Source organism: Galleria mellonella, unplaced genomic scaffold (genome assembly GCF_026898425.1).
Source record: "Galleria mellonella isolate WM207_F2 unplaced genomic scaffold, CSIRO_AGI_GalMel_v1 utg173, whole genome shotgun sequence".
Lineage (NCBI taxonomy): Eukaryota > Metazoa > Arthropoda > Insecta > Lepidoptera > Pyralidae > Galleria > Galleria mellonella.
In genome coordinates, this window is record NW_026442016.1 from 7,419,237 (window position 1) to 7,443,393 (window position 24,157).

Sequence of the window (24,157 nt, forward strand, 5' to 3'; positions counted from 1 at the left end):
TTCAAGCATTCCTAAATTTACAAAAGTAAGAAATACTACCATTATTACCAATAAATATTTCACACATGAATATATGCCAATAAATATTAAGTACTTACATATATCACATGCGGGTCCCCCATATCCGTGAGTACATGTACATGTGTTAGGCGCAACACAAACGCCGTGTACACACTTGTCCTGGCACACTGGCACACATTGCTGATTCGCATCGTCTGGCTCGTACCCGGCGCAGCATCCTTCAACGAGCCTGTACTTCAGCAGAGTCACATTCTTGAAAACATCTCGAAACTTGATTTTGTATTTGGAACATTTCGGTGGGACGTTGAAACACCATGCATACTCTTTGATTTGGTACGGTTCCTTCTCGGATACTCTTATTGTGGTTACGTATCTGGAGAAGATATAATTGTGCAGTCACTACGAATAATAATAATAAACAAATGCAGTGCATAAATATTGTACATAAGTATAACTACGCGGTTAGCAGCACAACTAAATAAATTTAACAGAAACGATAAACTTGGTACCATTTAGACTATAACAAAAACTACTTATAAAAATATAAAAGACTTTCCATGTTTAGGTAATAATGCAATGTAGAATAATTGTCGGGTAAAAATTGCCATAGGTCGATGGAGGCCAAGGGTGGCGACGACATTTTGACGACATAGTGACGCATATTTTACGCAATTTTGTTCTTTCATTATATAGAACCGTTAAGAAGCCTGTCCACAATAATAATTTTAATTTACAATAAATAATCTAAATTTCATATATAATCTAAATTCATATCATAAAGTATTTTTCTTCAAATTGATTAATACAGTCCTAACAATCAAGGCAAAACATAACAGGAAGGGTTCGTTCGATAAAGTTAACTGACCCGTTCAACAACTGTGATGTGACGAGAGGTAATCAGTCGCCCCGCCATTGAAAAATAAATAAACAATGCATTCGGTTTACGGTCAACTCTGGTTAACAAAGAACAATAAGCATGTATGAGATAATGGTTGTCTGTCTGCTTTTGCCGAAAAATTCAAAAGGAAATTTCATGCTATTACGATTTCAAAGTAATACTTGAAGATAGGATTTTGAACACTGTATATAAGTACACTGTTAGGGATTTGGGTATCTACCTTATAATGTCACGTACCCGTGTGTGATTTTGATGATGAATATGGTTATGATGTCAATTTTTATAACATCATAATAAATAAACGCACATAATATAATATTATGACTCGCAAAAAAAATAAACAATGGCTTCAATTATGGTAATAAACCCTTTCGATTGCAGAAAAGTATTATCAAAGTAAGTTTGAAATGGGCATTGATATCGTGGACATACAAAAGAAATCGTGATGAATGTACTCTTTTTTGAAGTCGATTAAAAATGAAAAAATATTCTGCCACATTTAGAGCAATCGATAACAGGTATTTAGGTCTTTTTAATAAGTTAGTATGCCCAAAATATCAACTACTTTTTTTACCTCTTCGTATAACTATGCTCGAATAAATGTGGCTTTGAACAATAACCATATATAAAGTGGCATAGCTAATAATAATAATGACTGGTCTAAGTTTGATCCACTCATGGCGAATTTTTATATCTTAATAAAATTATAACAACACGTGTATGACATATTTATTTTAAATAACTGCAGATGTTTTAAAGATCTTTTACAGTTCTACTGTGCGAAACTATTATAGAAATACCAATGCGATGACAAAACTTTACTATTTCGCATCGACAGCAGTATCACACATGTACTATGTATAAATGTAGATATCCGTAGTATTGTATATGTTGCAGTCAAAACTCTTAACCAGTCAAAAGCACTATTGACTATCAAAATCAGTCAAAAATACTTTTGACTAAAATAACAGTTAAAAATACTTTTCTCAATGGAACTGGTTAAAAGTACATTTGACTAAGTGATTCCGTCAAAAATGGTTTTGACTGGTTGTATCAGTCAAAACTCTTAAAAAGTCCTAACGTAATTTACTTAAATTAGATTACGTGAGGTTAGTATGTTTTCTTTGTATTGATTGTAATGCCAAATTTTTCGTTGCACATTTAATAAATATCTTTTTTTCATCTAACGAGTTAATAGTGTTTATGACTGATGCTTTATTGCAGGTAAAACTACTTTTGACCAAGAGCGTCAGTTAAAAGTACTTTTAACCGCAAACTTGCAGTCAAAAGTACTTTTGAATGATTTTCCTAGTCAATAGTACTTTTGACTGGTTAAGAGTTTTGTCTGCAACATATACAGTACAGTGAGACCAAGGAAAACACATTTCTTAACTAGCAATTTCCTGCTGTTACGTCGGAGTGAATCACCTTTTATTTTGTAAAAATTCGGGATATTTGTTTTAAATTTATGTGTAATATGAACATAAATAATAGAATTAAAATGAAAATGGGCCCGACACTAAATCCTACTAATATAATAAACGAGCTGTGTGCGAGAATGCTATACTATAATAATAAAAAACGTTTTTACAATTTCTATCATAAATTGAAAAATGCATGACATAAAAAATAAAACGATCATGCGAATTGAACTCACACACCGGGGGTCCCGTACAGAGATATGAGATACCATCATCTTCCTACCCTTATTCCAATTTATTTGGTGTCGAATATTTTTTATGAGATAAAATTACCTTTATTGTATTTCCTATATGAAATAGATATCAATATTTAATTTTTGATGATTTCTCAAATACTGTTTCTTTTTTCACTAAGCTATGTTTTACATTGTTTTGTTTTTCGTATAATATTCATCTCTTTTACTATACAACATTTTACATTCTTATCTAATCCTACCTAATTCTACATAAATTGAAACAGTTTTGAAAACAATATAATTATTTGGATAAGAATTTAAACAGAAGTATGAATAACATGGTGTAATTTTCGACGGTATTTCTATCAACTGTTAAAATGTAAAAAGCGGTTATCGTGACATAACAATAATAGTTGGACATATAGTATCGCGAAGTTTCTTGTAGTTATTGATATTTTCTTCAATACTGTAGAAAATAGTTTTGCTCTATCACCAATAGTTTCCGCAGCGTACGCGACGAAAGATATTTTATAGCATTTTTTAACTTTGACTTACGTTATTAAAAATTTATTAAGGATCCCTAATCTGTTCTAGCAATAAATATAGCCTATGTTACTCGGGGTGAATGTAGCTTTCTAATGGTCTAAGAATTTTTGAAATCGGCAAAGTAGTTTTTGAGTTTATTCATTACAAACATACACACAAAAATACAAATCTTTCCTCTTTATAATATTAGTATAGATGTAGATAAATCATTTTACGAGTAGATTGTTCGCTACATAAACAGCGGAATTAAGGAAGGGAATAGCCTTCTTTTTCATATTCAATCATAAAAAAAATATACAATATATTCTACTAATAAAACACTTAATCGAAATAGTAGGTTTTGTATTAGAATATTCTTTTATAATTATGGTGCCATGCAATTAGACGTGGGTTATAACAGGACAAACATAATATCTGTAATTGCTGTTACTGTAAATATTACAGGTACCAATATCTGTTATTAAATAACAGGTGTTATTATTTTCAACTACGGCCCATTAGGAAGGAATTAACATACAAACATCAGTTTATGTATAATACTAGGTGCATCTCATTTTAGCAACAATATATCAAATGGGTGTAAGCGAACTAGATTAATAAACGAAATAACAGATAACAAAATCTAATAAAAAAGTTCGCTTTTCAAAGAGAATTTCTTTTTATGAAACGCCTTACTATAATTTTGGTTTATTTCAAATAAATACTAGGTTCGTCTCGTTTTACCTTATGACAATATTATACAAAAGACAAAGACAAGAATAGTTGTTTCATATGTGAATTATAAATGATATTTTTAACAGATATAATGATATTACAAGAACAACTGTTATCTATTATATTCGAAAACTTGTGATTTATATCTGTTATGATAAAAACGTGCAATTGCCAAAAAATCATAATTATTATAGAAATAGATGTCTAATATCTTAGAACCATTATAAATGCTAATAGGTAATTGTTGATAACAATTTATAACAAAGTTGTTGAATAGGCGCTTTTATAAATACTAACTAACTGACTTGGTTATACGTGAGATCTCACAACTTATAGTAATGGAAGAACTGCGTTACGAGACGAGGTCTTCTTTTTTCATAGTAATATATATTATCTGTCAGCTACAAGCACGATGCGTTATTTGAATGAATAAACGTAATTTTTAATAAGCATTATTTTTCATTTCATGAAAATGAATAATGAAATTTAAAGTTTTATTATGCTTTCTTTCCTTTATGGGCTAAACGTTAATTAAAATTTGAAGTTTGTGAGATTGCTAGACGTACCTTGGAATTATAATGATCGGTGAGTGTGTCAGTAACAAATTAAAGAAATCTAAATAACGATAATTCGCAAATAATACAGTATAATTATGAGATACAATGGTTATAGTATATTATCTTGAATTATTTAAATACATTTTTCTAAATCCTACAGTCATACTGATGAATACAAATGTTTGTATTGTACGGGCATCGAACTCAGTGGTGTATTAAATTACCAAATCTGCGGTCTAACCACCAAAGACGTCAAATACGTAACATATATATTAATTTATTATTTTGTCAGAGTTTATTATTTAATATTTATAAATCATCTAATATTATATAAGTATAAATCATCTAATATTATATTAACGACAATAAATACATATACATTAAATTACAAATACATATTGCTAAATATATAACTAATTATAGTTACTGTACAAATTAAATCATAATTAAAACATTAAGTACCTATTAAATTAGAAGTACCCACTTATACTTATAATTTAAATATATAAATTAGGTCATTATGTTCCGCCGTCTATTGTACGTGTAGATAATAGTAATGAAATTTTGTCCGGACGCCTATGCAGTTGCAGGTATCACATTTCATGTCTAATATTTGATAGCACTTGGCATAGTCACATATTATATTAAATATTGAGTAGCTACTTAGTTACTAGTTTATTTTTGACACAAATTAGGTTTAGATATACCTACTACTCTCAATTTATAGAAATTAGCCATAAAGAAAAGTCATAGATAGCTATAGCTAGCATACCTATTTATTATTTAGATGTTATTACAAAAACTAATATTACATTATGCTAAGGTAACCCTAATTTAATAATTTCGATCTGATTGAATAATATTTTAGTCAGATTGAGATTGAATCCAAAAATAAATAAAATTGGTATTACATAACGTTTAAATTTACTTACGGCTGTTGTACAGTGCATACATTGGGTCCCTCCAATCCAGTCGCAATGTGTAAAAGCAGCAATACGGTACCAGTTTTCATCCACATTTCGATTTTATTCTCACAACCTAGCAATTGTAGCATTCAGTCTCCATAACAAATGTATTGATCCGTCGTGTTTATGTTCCTTTGCGTTTATGTGAGGTTATGCACTTTTCCATTACAGGCCACTTTATTTTTTGACAACGTTGAAACATCTGAAACAAACATTTAATTATCGGTTGGTGGCACTTGTACTATAATAATAAATTTCCGGTAGTATTGAGTTTAAATACAAAGCAGTCAGCCTAATTAATAAACAATTACATTATATGTAACATCAATATGCAATATTGTCGACCTCTGCTATAAAAGTTAATCTAGACAGAAGAACCCCCCTTAAAGTCGTCACACTGCAGCGACAGAAAAATGAAAGATCATCGTAAGGAGCAAAAGGAACAATTATTGTCAAAAATAGAAGTTAAACAATGAAATAACGACTTTGGAATGCAATGTTTATGCTAATATACATCTTTCGCACGTTTGATAGCTTGACTACATTTGTTAAGAATTTTGCAGGTTAGCAGTTCTTTATTCGTTTCCTTTTACTGGTTATTTGAATAGAATTATTTTGTTTAGTTCCGCTACCATTAGTATATGTGCGACTGCTAATATTCGAAGATTGACTACAACTATGACTACCAAGATTCACAACCAGCAACTGCCATTTAGTTCAGGCATGTTTTGCGATGCTTGTTTCACCTCTAAATTAAGCATTTTCAGGCAAATTAATAGATCGCTGCTCAGAACCTAGTGTTAACAATTCGGCACCCAAATTGCGAATTGCATAGTGTTGGCAGTCGCACAAATACTAATGGTAACGAAATTAAACAAAATTCAATATTTGATTTGAATTATTTTGAATTTATTATTTGAATTATATTGTATATCATTGATTAACTTCCGCAAGATAACACCTAGTTCTGTAGAACATTAAGAAATCGTTTGAACGAAGGATTATAGAAAAGTACTCTGCGCTAAATAATTATAGAGTGTTAATTAAATTTACGTTATGAAGAGAATGATTACGAGTAACTCTTTGTGAATATGAAAATTGATTCAACGACGTTTTCAACCCTACTCGATCGCATTGCGGTTTTTGCTACGCAATATTCGGGCTACTGGTTTTGTATTCTGGTATTTTAACATTATAATAACTACTATTTTTGTGGATTTAGTCTAGTTTAATAACCTAAGTAACGATGAATCCTATACCACATACATTGCAATAATGTGACCATTACGAATAATCATCATTATATCAGCCGTTACTGTCCACTACTGAAAATAGTCCCCCCCGCCCATTTGGGTGAGGGAAAAGGATTATTAGTAATGAGTTCTAACAGCTCCATTAGTAACAATATACCCTATCAGGTCGACCTCCACGCGTTTCCCCCCTGAAAACCATCTTGGTTAATTCTACATTTTTTTAAATATAAAACTTAAAAGATTTATTTAACATTATATTAAATAACCAATAACTTACGATGAAGAGAATATGGTAGTGATAATATATATATTAAAAGATATATAGATATTAAAAGCGCCATAAGAGAGCATTTCATAAGTAACAAATAAAGTACTTAATTAAAAAAATTTTAATATCATATATCTAGGACTTTTATGTACGAGCATTAACACTTATAAACGTTCGATTTTTTTTTATTAAATTGCTGCTTATGGAAATGATTTTTTAAAGCGTTTTCGTTTTAAATTTACATTAAAATTAATTTAATTTATATGATTATTACTGTGAGTTTGTCTATGCGTGTTTAGAAGAATATCATCTTTGCCAATTCAATGCCCATTTTGACGATTAATTTTTCAATCGACATAATTTAAAGACAAGAACATTATTTTTGTTCAATTTATTTACTCATTGTATCTGCATGAATAAAAATTATTTTACAACTTAACTTTTTTATTTATGTAATAAATACTATTCGAATCATGTGAATGTTATTTATAAAATATCGAATGTTCCGATATGTAAAAAAAGCATTATTTAAGTCAACCATCAGTATTACCTAAATCAATTTATTTTATTTTTATATAAGAAACACCCAAAAAAATACAAAGAATAAAAATATAATGAGCAGACCCCAAATAAAGGCTCTACCTTATGTTGACGAATATCTAACTTAAAAGTAATAATAAATAGTCGAAAAATCTATGTAATTTAAAGTCTAAAAGGACTATGTAAGTCGATTAAAAATAATAAAATTGTTTGTTCCCTTTTTGTTCATGACGTAAGTTAAAAATAGTTCATAGTCGCCACTGCATGTTTGTGTAGAGTTGGAGATGTATATACAATGACCTAAAATTTGGCACAGAAAATTTCTAACATATATGTAGATCATTCATTATGTACCTATATATATGCCTACCAGGTATCGAATTTGAAATGATTACTCAATTGTTTCATAATTATTACTAGGTAATTATAATAGAAATATAACACGTAGGAATCAAGCGCATCGTGAGTATTATCAAAACATTAACTAACGGTTTTTAGTTAGACAAAACAATTGAGGTCGCTGTTATGAATGATTATGAATTAAACGGATTGCCTGCCGAAAGAGGTGCGACGTGTCAGCAAACATTAATCGCCATGTGGGCCAACAAAGAATATTAAAAATAACAACAATAGTATTAAAAAACTTAAATCAGTATTCACATACTTAGTTAAGAACATTCATAACTTCTGCTAACCGAAGCGTGGCCATGTCGCAATTATCTGTCAATTTTCAAAAACAAACAATTTTCAATGTAACTGACTAAAAAAAATAATTAAAAACGTTTATCGTACAACAATATTTATATGAAGCTGTCATTAAAAATTTGGATTTTGATTATAATAATTAATCTATTTGAAAAATTCCAAAGCAAATTATGTAATACAAAGTTTTTAGTGGCAGATTTATATACAACATATTCTATGATTAATGTTTTAGTTCGCTAACAGTTTCAGATTAAAAAATATTCAACTGTTTTTGGAAATTGATAAAGAATTGCGCTATTGCTATACTTCGTTATGAACGCTCTTAGTAAAAGCAATAGATACCAAAATATTAATTTGTTCGCACGCAAAAACTACTCCATTAAATTAAATGCTTTTTTCACACTTGTGTGGTCATACTTGAAATATGGAGTATGTTTTATTGTGACTTGTGACTCCATCTCTAGAGGCTACCCACTTCCAAAATCCACACATACAAAGTTGCAAACAAAAGTTATTACACAATAATAATTTCTATTAATTCAATAATAATATATATTATTTAATATTATATCAATAATAATCAAATAATCTGAAAATTAATTGAAATAATTACTGTGTATTAATAACATATATATAATATAAGCATGATTATTACATTATTATTTATTTATTTTTATTTATTTACTGTAATAATTATTACTTAATATTATACACAGTAAAAACTATTTAATTAGAAGAATGTATGTTAGGAAAATATTTAACTCCATTATTAAAAAGTATAACTCATAATATTTATATAACTAGAGCAGATTAAAGCTAAAAATCAAAATAAGTAATTAACAAATTCCTTATACAAGAAAATTTATTTCAATATTGTCAAAATTAATAGGAAACTAACATGCATCTTCATCCATTTGATTAAAAAAAAAAAAACATAAATTAGTTGAAAATTTACAAATATATCACATTTTATATAAAAAATATTCAAAACAAAACAGTACAGTCAATTCAAAATCTTCTCCATTTGGATATCACTTAACAACTCAACATAAATTTTAAAGAAATTTTAAATTACCAAATTTAAAAGAAAATGATAAATATTTTTAGTGTAAACTCATAAAATTTTAACTCTCCAAAGAAGCAACTAAGAAAAATCAGACCAATTTTTCTCATTTAAATAATACTTATAAAACTGCAATTATTTTTAAGAAAGTTTGTTACTCAATCAGACTTAAATGAGTAAATGGATTGAAATGGATTTTGACACAATGGTAGGTTAGATCCTAACATAACAGATAAGATTCTTTATAATAATTCATGCGAAAAAGACCCGAAAAATAGCTAGTCACAGAATAACTTGCACCTAGTCCTATCACTAAAATTTTTTTGCTATTTGATTTTTCAGTTTATAAGAATTTTGTAGCTCAAATAATATTTTTGTTCATTAATTAATTGATTATAATTAATTCAGTTTTTATATAATAAAAAATATTAGAAAATAATGTATTGTGAATTATTTTTAAAAATTTATAATAATATATTTCTATATTATTTAATATTGTATATAGAAATATATTATTTAATATCCACACAGAGGGAGACTTTACACTTATATGATACCTTTATATGATAACTTTACAGGGGTGTCAGCTTGTTTGCCATTCTAAGTTGCATAAAAAGAATTATGCAGCTGCAATTCTTATCAAAAATCTTGTCAGATTAATAAATTATTATTCCACTATTTGCAATTATTCATTCAGAAAACTATACCACATCTTCTCATCCAAAATACCTCAAAATTTGAACATAAAGGTTTTCAATCAGTGCCTATTGCCAATGATGATCTACAGACAAAATATTGTCCTACACTATTGCCCATATGCAAAAGCTTCAAGTTACTCTGAGGGCTATGCTCAGAGATTATTTGCATGACAAAATCCAAAAAGAACAAAAGTAATCAACATAGCCTGAAGGATTAATAAGCTGAAGTGGCAATATCACATTTGGAATACCAGGGAATGAGACAGTAGATTAAGCACCCAAACAGGCTATTGAAGACAAAACAGAAATTGTATGTAAACCTTATGGAAATGAACTGATTTGTAAAATTAAATGTTATTGTGTCACTAAATAGAGAAACCACTTTAAAAACTACTCAGGTACAAAGGAGATATGATATAAAAATAAACAGCATATGCCTTTATTGGTACCATAATTCAAACATGTCTTTCAAGACCCCATTTCGTTACAGCAATCAGGTTGTGATTTGGCCATATTCTACTCAAAATTTTTTATCATGTTATGGGAGTTAAGCAGTCACCAAATTATACATACTGTAATAAAATAGAAACTCCTTATAAATTTCTGGTAAAACATGGTCAGAATTACAACTTGAAACAATGAATTCTGGTGGATATGTCTTTATATAATGATAGCATCAATGTACTCATTTGGCTAACCTAGCAGTTGCTATACCAAACACCTATATCTGCGGGTAAAGATGTCCCTGACAAATTGTTACAAAAATCCTAACATTCAGATATTTCTTATGAGACTGGCTATATATTTATTCAGGTGTACTGAATGCTCAACAAAAATTAGAATAAAAAAAATTTGATATAAAGGGAACTAATTTATATATAATTTTTGAATGAATTTACACAGTAAGTAAGTAAGGTAACCACAACAAAAATACAGAGAATTGAGAAATTTATTCTTTTGAAAGTTGCCCGAAAAAGAGATATCAACTCCTATTTTAATCCCTAACCACCCGATAAACATTGATTCTAAAACCAACTATAATGAAACTTGCTTATCAGATCTAAGAAATGTCCATGCTTATAAAAAAAATCATGGCATTTGAATCGCAAACATATATGGATGTGTCCGACATACATAACAGAATTCCAAAATCGGATTATTTCCTAAGTAACTTTAAACACAGATAACTTATAAATGATGATGATTTGTTAATAGTTATAACAATAGAAAATTTAACAGTTGTGTAATATATTAGACAATTTATGAACGAGGATCATATTATCAGGATTAAGTGATATTGCCTATGGATAGTTGATAGTTCACAGAATTTCTAAACAACTAAGAACAATGAATCACTGTTTACTTACCTAAATTAGATGATCACTAATAAATGTTTCACATTACCGTTCAAGGTACATCCAAATAAGAAAACAACAAATTTTTATTTTGTTTAAATATAGCTAATCACACTAAAAGTTTAAACTATAACAAAATATACTACACTTAAAGAAATATTATTTAATATAAATATCTTTGTAAAAGAAACTTTAATCGCCCCGTCAAACAATTTATGTCCACAACCAAAACATCATAAAACACAGAGTAGGTAGGGATGGTCGATATACATCGTTGTTTTGTAGCATCAAATCGAATCAATGTTAATTATCCGATTTATATTCCGATTGAACAATGCCTAATGACTGCAGTGGCTTTCACGACGTTTTGTAAATCAGAACGTTCAGCTACACGCCTATCATTTATAGATTTGCTTAAAAGGATTATATTGCCTTTGCAAAAAAATGCACTTCAATGATGTTATAGCTTTTTAAGAGGCCGAAATTATAAGTAAATTTAATCCGATTCTAAAAAGTCTGATAAAAATCAAGAGATTTGTCATGAAATGATCAACTAGAAAAACAACAAATCTAAAAATGATTTCATTGATGAACGTTCAAACTGAACGAAATCTTAGAATTCCTGTTTGAATATAAAACGAAAATTCTTTAGAAATCTGGAGGAATTATAAAGTTCAATTCTTAACACTACATAAAATAGTTTTTAATTATCTATTTAACTATTTTTGACATATCTGTTTCATCAGACTTTTTTCATTTTTACAGGCAGAGCTAGTCTTGATAGAGAAAAGGAACCGATTGAAGATAAAAAGATTAAGTAAACTCTTGTTTTTATATAATAATATATAATAATATAAGCCTTTATTCAGACAATTTTTTTTTTAAAAAACAACGTATTAACAACTTATTATTTAATTGCTGTTGTCTGTTTGCTTATTAGCAAAGGCCTCCTCCAACTGTGTCCAATGGTCTCTATTGCTAGCAATTCTTGTCCAAATACCCCCTGCTTCAGCCCTAATGTCATCTACCCATCTTCTATGTGGTCTTCCTCTTCTCCTTTTTTTGTCTTTCGTGTACCAAAACATTATCTTTTTACTCCATTTATCTCTTCCTCTAATTGTATGCCCTGCCCATTTCCATTTAAGTTTTTTAACTGTGACTGTAACATCTTTAGTTTTTATGTGTTTTTTAATTGTGCTAGTTTTAATTCTGTCTGATAATCTTATCCCCATCATACTTCTTTCCATGGCATTCTGGCAATTTTGTAGTTTTTTAAAGTGGGATTTGGTAAGAGCCCAGGTTTGGCAACCATATGTAAGAACTGGTAAAATACAGGTTTCAAATAGTTTACCTTTTAAGGCTGTGTTTGTCATTTTGCTTTTAAGTATTTCCTTTAGACTCCAAAATCGTTTCCAGGCATTTCCTATACGTTTTTCAATCTCCTTTGTAGTTAAGTCTGTTGGTGAAATTATTTGACCCAAATATACATACTCATCTACATATTCAATTTTTTTGTTGTTGATGCAGATAGTTTCCCCTTTTTTCCCATTTGTCATAATTTTTGTTTTTTCTTTGTTCATAACCAAACCTACTTTTCGGCTTTCTTTATCTAATTCATTAAGCATTACTTGTAGATTGTCTCTTGCTGGGGAAAATAAAATTAAATCGTCGGCGAATCTCAGATGTGACAGGTATTCCCCGTTCATTAATAGTCCATACTCATCCCAATTTAGTTGACGAAAGATCTCTTCTAATACTGCAGTGAAAAGTTTAGGTGATATGGGGTCACCCTGCCTTACTCCCCTTTCTATTTTGAATTCCTTTCCTTCTTTTTCTAGCTTTACTTTTGCTTTACTGTTTCCATATATGTTCTTCAATATTCTGATGTATTTAATATCAATACACTGATTTTTAAGTGCATACCAAATTGCCTCATGTTCGAGGGTGTCGAAAGCCTTACTATAGTCTACAAAGCAGCAGTAAAAGGTGATATTGTATTCTTTACTTTGTTCGAAAAGTTGCTTGACAACATGGATATGGTCTAAAGTTGAATATCCACTCCTGAAACCTGCTTGCTCCCTTGGTTGGTTATCGTCTAATAGTTTGGTTATGCGGTTTAAAATAACTTTAATAAAGATTTTATATATGTTCGACATAAGGCTTATGGGTCTATAATTATTCATATTACTTTTGTCCCCTTTCTTGTGCAACAATATAATGGTGGATATAGTCCATTGTGTTGGTATTGACTCACTTCTTAATATGTCGTTAAACATATGTGTAAATATTGGTGTAAGAGTATCTTTATTGTTAATAAGAAATTCATTACTGATATTGTCAGGACCTGGAACTTTATCCTTCTTTAGAGATTTCATAACTGTTTCGACTTCTGAGCAAGATCTCTGGAACATCCTTTTGCTTTGTCAAGTCTGTTTGCATAATAGAGCTCTTAGTAGAATATAAGTTTTGTTTTTATATAGCATTTAAAAAAATAAGTATTAGAACTTGTAAATAGATAATCTATGTTTGTTTTGCCATTGTAAATTTCAATAAATATTTTTCTTTGTATTTACCTAAGTTTCTTTAAAGCGTACATATGTCAATTGCGGAAAAAATCGATGTTCTGAAACCACTGAAGCATTTCTCAATACATCGGAATAAAATCGATGTCACCAATCGATGCATAACATAGGAAAAAAACATCAATGTCTATTTTAAATGCCCATCCCTAAGAGTAGGGCAATCAATTTAATATCGATTAATCAAAGAATCGAGAATTTTTATAATTAATATATAGCACGGAATCATTAAATCAAATGTAAATTTCACGTAGAAAGTTGAGATTGATTTTTTCTGTGTTGACAAGAACTATAAAATTCGTAGATATCTAAATAGAGGAGAGTAATAACGTTGAGCATTTTTTACGGGGCTGATTGCTGCCACTTATTAGTCATATGACAGATGCCAAATTGTTGAAATAAGTTTTACATGTTCATATTAATTTAGGAGCTATTAAATTAGATATGGCTATTAAATATGGCTGATATTAAATTCACGCAAATCTTAATGCATAGAGTACTTCTCTCCCTTGAAATCCACAAGTTGAGTAAGCCCGATGATATTTCTCCGATTGTGTCTGGGACGTGCTCGCCAGAGTTGGTTCCGGTTCTTACGCACCTTTCTCGGCTCTGTTACTCATCAGCTATAGTCACAAAGTTGTGAAAGACTGCTTTGGGACATCCGATTCCTAAAAAGAAAGATCGCTCAGATCTAGCTAACTATGAGCCCATAGCTATCTCTTATTCTCGAAGGTTATGGAAACTATCGTTAACCGTCAACTGCTCCGATATTTAAAAAAGTACCAGCTGATCTGTGATCACCAGTACAGCTTTCGACAGAGACGCTCGACCGGTGATCTTGTGGCTTATTTAACACACTGATAGGTAGTGGTAATTGAGAATAAGGGAAAGGCCTTAGCTATTAGTACGAAAGCCTTTGATCGGGTGTGGCATAAAGCGCTGCTTTCAAAACTACCTTCTTTTGGGTTGCTTATAACATTGTACAGGTGTGTCGCCAGTTTTCTCAAGGAACATAACATTAAGGTCATAGTCGACGTAATCGAGCATGCTCTGATTTAAAACCTGTGAATGCTCGTGTCCCACAAAATGTACTATCTCCAACACTGTTTCTTCTGCATATCAATGATGACAGATCAGTATTTTCATTGCTGTGCAGATGATAATACAGGAAATGCATTATATACCGGTCTCTGCTGCTAATTTTCATCACCGTACAACACAAAAACAAACTAAAGTTTCATTCCAACCATCTGGACGAGTAACAGTTTTCCACCGTGCGTTTTTTAAGTTACTTTCTTCCACGAACAACCACTCTTTGAAATCAACTTCCAGTAGCAGTATTACCGAATTTTCAAGAAAAGAGCATATTCCTTTTTAAAAGGCCGGCACCACACCTGCAACACAGATTTTAATATTGAAACAATCAGATCCGAACTTTAATATTAGTAAATGTATTATCATTACCGTTACAAAATAATTTATGACTATAATTTTGTTATGTAAACAAATATAAAAAACTCTAGTGGAACTATAAAAGTGGTATCATTTTGGAGTACGTCGTCTAATCTGTAGTAAAATTATTTACAATTACTTGTATGTTTAAACCTAAACCTTGTAAATTTACAACATTTAATAAATTTATGATATTTTTTTTTTATACAAAATATTTTGATGTAGTTGTAAAAAAATAACAATAATGATAACACGATTATTATGGCATACGTTCTGTTTTATATAGTTGAAGAATTCAATCTTTCTACTGAGAAGTCAATCTTAATTTTTTTTTTTTTTTTTTTTTGTGAATAACGTATAAAATTTTGATTAAACTTGATTTAAAATTTTATTTCAATGAAAAAATGACATCCCTAGCGCAAAGCAGGGCACGATAAGTACATTGTCTATGGTAACAAAACCACCCAAATATTCTTAGCTAAAAAATGGCTAAGAACAAAGAAATCTTTGGTAAACACCTGTCCCTCATTTTTGGTATAATCTGAACGTCACTGATTAAACCATAAATTTATCTGAAGCCAAATTAAAGAAAAATTATGAATTTAAGATTTCTCTAAATTTATATTTATATTTGATAGTTCCACTAAATTACTGTTTAAGAATAATTATAATAAATTTATTTTAATTTTGACTGTAATCTATTATTATTTTCGTTCATATTAGTCCTCAGATTAAAGATTTTGCTGTGATATCAAATTGAAATTCTAATTTCAGATAAGTTTAGAGAATGATGTATCAAAATCGACCCCATTGACAAACAGAAAAACATTAGATACTGCAACACTATAAAATATACTACTATACTATATGCATAATCTATCTGCAATACAGACAGACAAATAAGTCCACTGATATATCAAAAGTTATACAATGGTTTATTCCAGACAAATTACATACTAGGCAGCATGGACTCCGACCTTAGCCTATTCCATAACGGAATAAACGTACTAAAAAAAAAGTAATACAAGTCATTCTAAAATCTTTGGCAGGATATACTCTTTGCTTATAAAAAAAGGCGGGAAAACTTGTAACGCGAGGGCGGAAATTTTAAATTAATTTTATTTGTTTAATATTTATTTGTTGCTTCTCCTAGTTTCTTTTACTTATTTCTCCAATTTAAGCCCTCGTGTGTTGTTAGAGGATATGTGCGAGTCAAGCGGAGGCAAGTTAAAAAGAAAAAAAATACTTCCATATCTGATGAAGAGCCAGAGGCTAAGATGAGTATTAAATTTACTCTCTCAAAAAGAGGACTGTTTAAAGATCAAAATTACCTATATTCTGACACTACTAAAAATGAATATTTTATCCTGTTGTCTCCTATTGAGGGCAACAATGTAAACTTATTGCAAGTCAATTCTATTCTGAGAACTGTACCTGGTGTATTCTATATTCGTACTATGGGTCCTACTGCATTCAAAATATGTTTTCGATCAATGAAACAGGCTAACGAATTTTTATTAAATAAAGATTTATTAGAGAAACATAAACTTCAGGCTAGGATACCCAATAATCAGCTGGAATCTCAGGGAGTTATAAGAGCTCCTACTGAAATATCTGAGGAAGATCTCTTAAATAACTTAAAATCTACTGTAGACATCATCAGTGTTAAACTGTTATGATTATTATTGTTATTACACGTCAAATAAATATGTTATTACAAGTCAACTAAATGGATTATTAACGATGGAGAAGAGAAATAAAAAACAACCTTTTTCAGTTCTGTCATTGACACACAAGAAGTTTTTTTTTTTTTTTATTTTATAATACCATAAACAAAGTTAGGGTTGCTATATAAAGTTCACAATAAACTATACTTCAACACTACCCCTCAAACCAAACTTTGTTTCAAACATAAAAAAAAAATACCATAAGCACAAACAGCACAATACAAAAAATAAACTTATAATTTCTGATACAGTGAAATATCTTTCATAAAATTACTTATTTTTACAGAACTCAGAGGCTTGGTGAACATATCAGCCACCATACACTGAGTAGACAAATACTTAATCTCTATTTTGTTACTCTCAACTGCTTCTCTAATAAAATGAAATTTAATGTCTATGTGCTTAGTCCTATTACTATTTACCTTGTTAGCAGCTATCTTATGACATGACTGGTTGTCATTATACAAAATAATAGGTTTATCTATCATCTCTACATATAGTTCTTTAATAATATTCTTTAAGAAAATAGCCTCCTTGGCACCCTGAGCCAGGGCAACATATTCCGCTTCAGTTGATGATAATGAAACACAAGTTTGCTTTTTACTTTCAAAGGCAATAAGATTATCACCAAGTTTAAACACTAATCCGGAATATGATCTCCTGTCTTCTGAATTTGCCCAATCGGCATCAACATATCCATATAAACTGAAGTTCTTTGACTTCTTATATACTAAACAATAATTAATTGTACCTTTCAGATACCTTACAATCCTTTTTACCTGTACAAAATGTTCTTTTGTATAACAATTATTATATTGAGATAATACACAAACTGCATGTAATATGTCTGGTCTGGTATTTAGAGCAATATACATCAAGCTTCCAATTAAATTTTGATATGGAATTTTTGGATCAACGGTGTCACTTTTACTCATCCTCAAACCTGGTAGAATTGGTGAATTTACAGGTTTGCAATCTTGCATTCCATACACACTTAATATATTTTCTATATACCTTTTCTGATCAACAATTAATTCTGAACCTACTCTTCTTATTCTCAAACTTAGGGCATGTTCTATGGGACCTAAATTCTTTAATTTAAATTTACTATCTAGTAGAGAAAATATATCATGCTTTTTCTTTTGATTATTACCAAATGCAAAAATGTCATCCACATAAATTGCTAAAATTAAATAAAGGTTATCTTGTTTGAGAATATAAATACATGGTTCATGAACAGACTGCTTAAAACCAATATTAATCAAAGCATTATGCAACTCTTTATTCCAACTTGAGGCTGCCTGCTTCAGTCCATACATAGCTTTGTTTAGTTTGCATACCTTAGGCACATTATCATTTTTACCTTTATCAATTAACAAGCCCTTTGGCATATACATAAAAACATCTTCATTTAATGTTCCATGAAGAAAAGCAGTAACAACATCCCAATGGTCTATAAACCAATCAAACTGAATTGCCAAAGAAAAAGAATTCTAAGTGCACTAGAACGAACAACTGGTGAATATGTATCATGATAATCAATACCAAATCTTTGATTATACCCACGTGCAACTAACCTAGCCTTATATTTGACAATATTGTTGTCACTGTCTTTCTTTATTTTAAATACCCATTTGCTATCTATAGGGGTTACACCCTTTGGTAAATCTACAATAGACCAAGTATTATTAATATCCAATGATGAAAGTTCAGCATTAATAGCATCTTTCCAACAAGCTGGTAAATTATCAAAATCATCAAAATGTAAACATTCATCATCAGATTCCATGCACATATACACATGATAATCTGGAAACTCCTTTATCTTTCTATTACGCAATGGATATCGTTGAGAATTTTCACTTTCGACATTTCCATTACTGTTACCACTACACAATGGATCCACATTTATCACTGACTCACTTTCACTTTCTGATAAATTATCACAGTCTAAGAACACAGGATCACTATCACATGAATTATGTATAAAATCTTTACCTGAACTTGGAACCTGGTCACATGCTTGAGCTGGATCAGCGGTGACAGCGCTTGGGGCCATAGACGATGATGCATGTCCTCTTGTCACTTTCTGAACTTTGCTGCTGTTGACTTCATCAGCATCAGGAATTAAGGATATCACAAAATCATGATTTTTCGAAGATTCCTTCTGATGTTTAGACTGCTGCTCTGTTAAATCCTGTTTAAAAATATCAACACATACTTGTTCTGGTAGGAATTTAACATCTCTAGATAAAACTATCTTTCTGTCCTCTTTAGTTATCACGGTACTATGTGCAACAAAAGCATGTCCATTTGTAGAATCAGATTTTTGTTTATTTTTAAATTTAAAACAATGTTTTTTGATATGTCCTTTTCTTTTACAATAATTACAAACTGGACCTTTATTATATATACGCTTTTCAGTCTTTGCAACTAGAGCGACTTCACTTTCAGGTTTGCTTTCATTCAATCTTTGCTCATGTAAGCGAAGACGTTCCATTAATGTGGTTACATTTCTATCCGATGCAGGGACAGATTCCCATGCATTTTTGAACTCAAGATAGTTAACAGGCAATGTATTCAGTATTCTGTTTAAGTAAGGACTGAGGCAAAGTACTGCCTTCATTTTTCAATTCTAAGTTTAATTGAGTATACAGTCTTTGTAACTTAGAGACATGCGTAGCTATACTGTCCTCTGGTAACTTTTTATACGTAAATAGCTCGCAGTACAAAAGATCCAGTCTTCTTTCATTTTTCTGTTCATACACAGCATGAAGAGTATCCCACATTTCTTTCGCACTTTTGCAGGTTAAAATGTGCTGTTTCGGCTCTCTGCCTACTGTTGAACCTATTAAATACCTTGCAATTGATTCCTTTTCATGGTATAATTTGAAAGACTTTGGTTCTTCTCCATCTTTTGGTTGTTGCGCTACACCGGTCACATGGTCCTCAACTCCATGTAGGGTTATTTGTAAGTTGATATCGAATTTCCATGAAATCCAATTACCTTCACCCTCCAACTTGTCCACTGTGATTTTATCTAATCGCACAGACATTATTGACAAGTACCTCAAGAAGTTCTGAACAAAAAACTTTCTACCGGAAAAAAAAAAAAAAAAATGGCGGCTGTGACTTGTGGAAATTGTTCTAGTTTTGTACGAATAATTACAATACCATATAAATGGAAAATCAGGCTGGGCCCATAACCTGTTATGATTATTATTGTTATTACACGTCAAATAAATATGTTATTACAAGTCAACTAAATGGATTATTAACGATGGAGAAGAGAAATAAAAAACAACCTTTTTCAGTTCTGTCATTGACACACAAGAAGTTTTTTTTTTTTTTTTTATTTTATAATACCATAAACAAAGTTAGGGTTGCTATATAAAGTTCACAATAAACTATACTTCAACATAAACGTTTCAAAAAAAAGAAAGAAGATGGAAGTTTTCATCCTCTTCCTACAGTTTTAGTAACTTTCCTCTCTACGCAGCGACCTGATCACGTAACGTATGATCATATTTGGCTGGATGTGCGTGAATCCATTAGACCTCTACTCCAATGCTTCACTTGTTACAAATTTGGTCATGGAAGCAATTCCTGCAGAAGTAAGCAAGTTTGTTCCATATGTGCCGGTGCCCATGATTATAGATCCTGTATCAACAAAGAGAATCCTAAATGTGTTAATTGTAATGGACAACATGTAGCAGTATCTAATAGCTGTCCCACTAAATCGATGAAATTGTCTCAAATCAAAGATAAAATTCTAGGCAAAACATCTTATGCATCAGTGACTTCAAAATCGGTTAACTCTGTAATTAATTCAAATACCCCTGTGTCTATTAACAGCTCAACGCAAAATAAATCTCCTCAAAAAAGGGCATTAGTTACTGACATCATTAACTCAGACATTGTACTCAACACAATTACTAAGACTGTTATTGAGCTAGTTAAGAAAGCTCAAACTAATTCTGATACAATTTCATCCAAATTAATTAAGGAAATACTCATATCAAATTTTTCAACATGACCATTACATCTTTAAAGGAAATTAATATTGTTCATTGGAACTCAAGAAGCTTTCTGTCTAAAATGTTTCAATTTAAAAACTTTATTTACAACTTTACATCACATTTTGATATCATTTTACTAAATGAAACTTGGTTTGATTCTAACAAAATCTGTAAATTGTCTAGTTACAATATTGGTTTGAAAAATCTAATGTTTTTCTTGGTAGACAATATTATACTACATTAAGTAGATTGCGGATAGGTCATTGTAAATTTCCTGCACATTTGCAACGTATTAATTTATTGGATAATTCTATCTGTAAATACTGCCAAAACATTTTTTCTGATTTGGATCATATTTTTTTTGTTTGTCCTAAATTCTCACTTCAACGGTTACTTTTTATTTGTCAATGTCAAGATTTATTAAAATGTCAAAATATTCCTATTTCAGTGCAGGATCTACTAAAACATACCATTTTGTATCAAGAAATTTTTAATTATATTACTTCAACAATTGGTGAAATTTAAATATGTAATTGTAACTTATACTTTTCTACTTAACTTACTTTCTTAGTATATTATAATTAATTTATAACTATAATAATTTTTGTAATTTGTCTTGTAATTTTATATTGTTACCTTGTAATTGTTACTTTTTGGCTGATGGCTTTCGCCAAAGTCACAATAAATGAAAAAAAAAAAAAATCTTTGGCAGCAATTGATCTCACCATGGTAGCACTATGTTTATGAAAAGTCGATATTATTCTTATAGTCACAATATCTGAAAATCCTTTATATAACCATCTGGAGATATCCACAATAAATTAATAATTCTCTAGATCGATGTCGATATTTTATAAAGAAACATTAATAAATTCATGTAATTTTATTTACTTTAATGTAAAATCTCAAAATTTCAATTCCATTTGCCTCATAACGAATATTTTTACTTACGTTATAAATAAGATACGGACGATACGTGTAGATTAATAATAGTACTTGTAATAACCGGACAGTACTATTATAATTCTAAATATACAAATAAAGTTGTTTGCCATGGAAAAGTGCCTCAATTTGTTAGAGTTGCAGTTGAATACCTATCATGTTAGAAGTAGATATATATGGAAAGATAGTAATATAAATATATAAGTAAATAGATAAGTAATATAGAACACAATAGATTTAGTTTTTTGGTCCGAGTAATTAACAGCTTATATATAATACAACATACAGTAATTACACAAAACACTAAATCACACTATTATATTGAAATATTATTTAATTTGTAAAGAAAATTTTAGATAAAAGTCAATTTAGAGAACAACGACAAATATTAAGGTTACTAGGCAATAATATTTTTCTTTTTCTATTTTCAAATTTCATTAAAGACTTTATTAATACCTAGTTTGCACCTTAACACAGTTAAGATACAATTTTAATAGCAATTTTTTAATAAAAAATTGATAAATATTAAGTATCTAATCGTTTGCAAATTGTAAGTACGTATAATTAGCATTACGTACTTTGGGTAGATATATTACAGAAACTATGATTACTGATTCCATATTTTAATTAACTTTTTTGTTACAATGCCTACATAATCTCTTTATAATGGCATTTTTTAAGATTTTATGGATGTGTTCGCCTTACATAATAATAACATATAATAGATGCGTTCAATGTCAGTATCCACTGTCATTATAAGGAAACACAGCTTGATATACTTATCTTACTCTTCTAAATCACAGGCAAAGAATAAACTGTTAAAACTAAAGATAATTATAAGCAAGTAAAAAACAGTTTAATCATAGTAATTTAACATTGTGTGCTTGTACTGTTATTTTTTTATTTAAGTGCTTCTTCTTGTCGGGGCAACTATTTCACGTATTCACTTTTAGCCAGCTCTATTTCAGGCCATATCTTTGACTATTATTACTGTACGTAATACTAAGTTTATGATTATTACCATAAAATGGTGTTAATATGAACAATTAGAGACTTCGTTTCATTTTTTTTTTGTACAGTATTATTTGTTTTCTTCTAGTCACAAAAATTAAGGGATATAAAAAAATCCAAATTTTGGGTGATTTTCAACAAGCTGTAACTCCGAGGAAAATGATGGTACAGTAAAAATAAATTGTCATATTTGAGTTTGAGTAGAGTAATCCTAAGAAAACTACCAAAAAAATTTGCAATTTTTTCTAACCTAAAGAAAGGTCTACGGGCTTAAAAAAATTTTTTTTAATGTTTCTTTCAATAGCTCTTTTAGAAAAATTTATGCTCTTTAATTTGACGAAATCAAAAAGCCTGTACGATGATTTGCCGCTAACTTAACGTCAGTCAAAGCAAAAAAGTACTTTTTAACTTTGACAATCATTAACTCTGGAAATAATAATCATATAAGAAATCGAAGCAGGGTTTTAGAAATTATACCATATTCTCTATAAGAAACCATGAATGGCTTTTGTCGAAAACATTGTTTTTGAATTCAAAACATTGACTAATAAAAAGACAAAAATTCGCTGAATTAAGAATATTTGGATTACTTGGGATAAAATGGATAAACGAAGGATATCGTCGGTAATTTTTAACCTCAGTGTCACCTAAAATCGTTGAAAAATTCAAAGCGCTGCGATTTTTTTTAGTGTTCCAAAGCTTCAAATTTTTTTTTGTTTTTTTTTCAATAATTACCACTAGGAGCAATTTTTTTTTTATTAAAAAAAAATTTTCAAAAATCTTTATTTTTCCATTAAAGAGATTGATTTTTTCAAGAGATTTGAAAAAATCAATTTTACTCTTACTCTGTACTCGGTACTCTTACTTATAGGTTATATTAAGTATTAAATATTTATAAACAAGCTTGATTTTTTTTTTTTTATATATCGAATAAACAATATATAAAATGAAGAAAGTGCATAATATTAAAAAGATATACACAAAATGATTTGCTCACTTATTTAATAATATAGTTTGTATAGAAACAATTTATGAAATTGAGAAAATCAGTTTTTTATATCTGTTATGAAATACCAAAGTTTTTTATGACATTAAAAATTGATATCGATAATTTGGATGGAGGCAGATATGAATAGTGGCACAACACTATGAATATTAATTTATTTCATTGTTTCGAAAAGGTAACA

At 29.6% G+C, this 24,157-nt stretch overlaps 1 protein-coding gene across 1 annotated transcript in view; it reads right to left on the minus strand.

Annotated features, from left to right (window-relative positions):
• Positions 1 to 11,477, minus strand: part of LOC113515703 (protein draper) — a 39,017-nt gene extending 27,540 nt beyond the window's left edge. Inside the window, exons 1-3 of the mRNA XM_026899977.3 lie at positions 11,253 to 11,477; positions 5,326 to 5,560; positions 99 to 394 (exon numbers count right to left, since the gene is read on the minus strand). Of these exons, the coding sequence (XP_026755778.1) occupies positions 99 to 394; positions 5,326 to 5,447 (418 nt within the window). The 5' untranslated portion in view covers positions 5,448 to 5,560; positions 11,253 to 11,477. The remainder of the gene's footprint in view (positions 1 to 98; positions 395 to 5,325; positions 5,561 to 11,252) is intronic.
• Between the last annotated feature and the right edge of the window lie 12,680 nt (positions 11,478 to 24,157).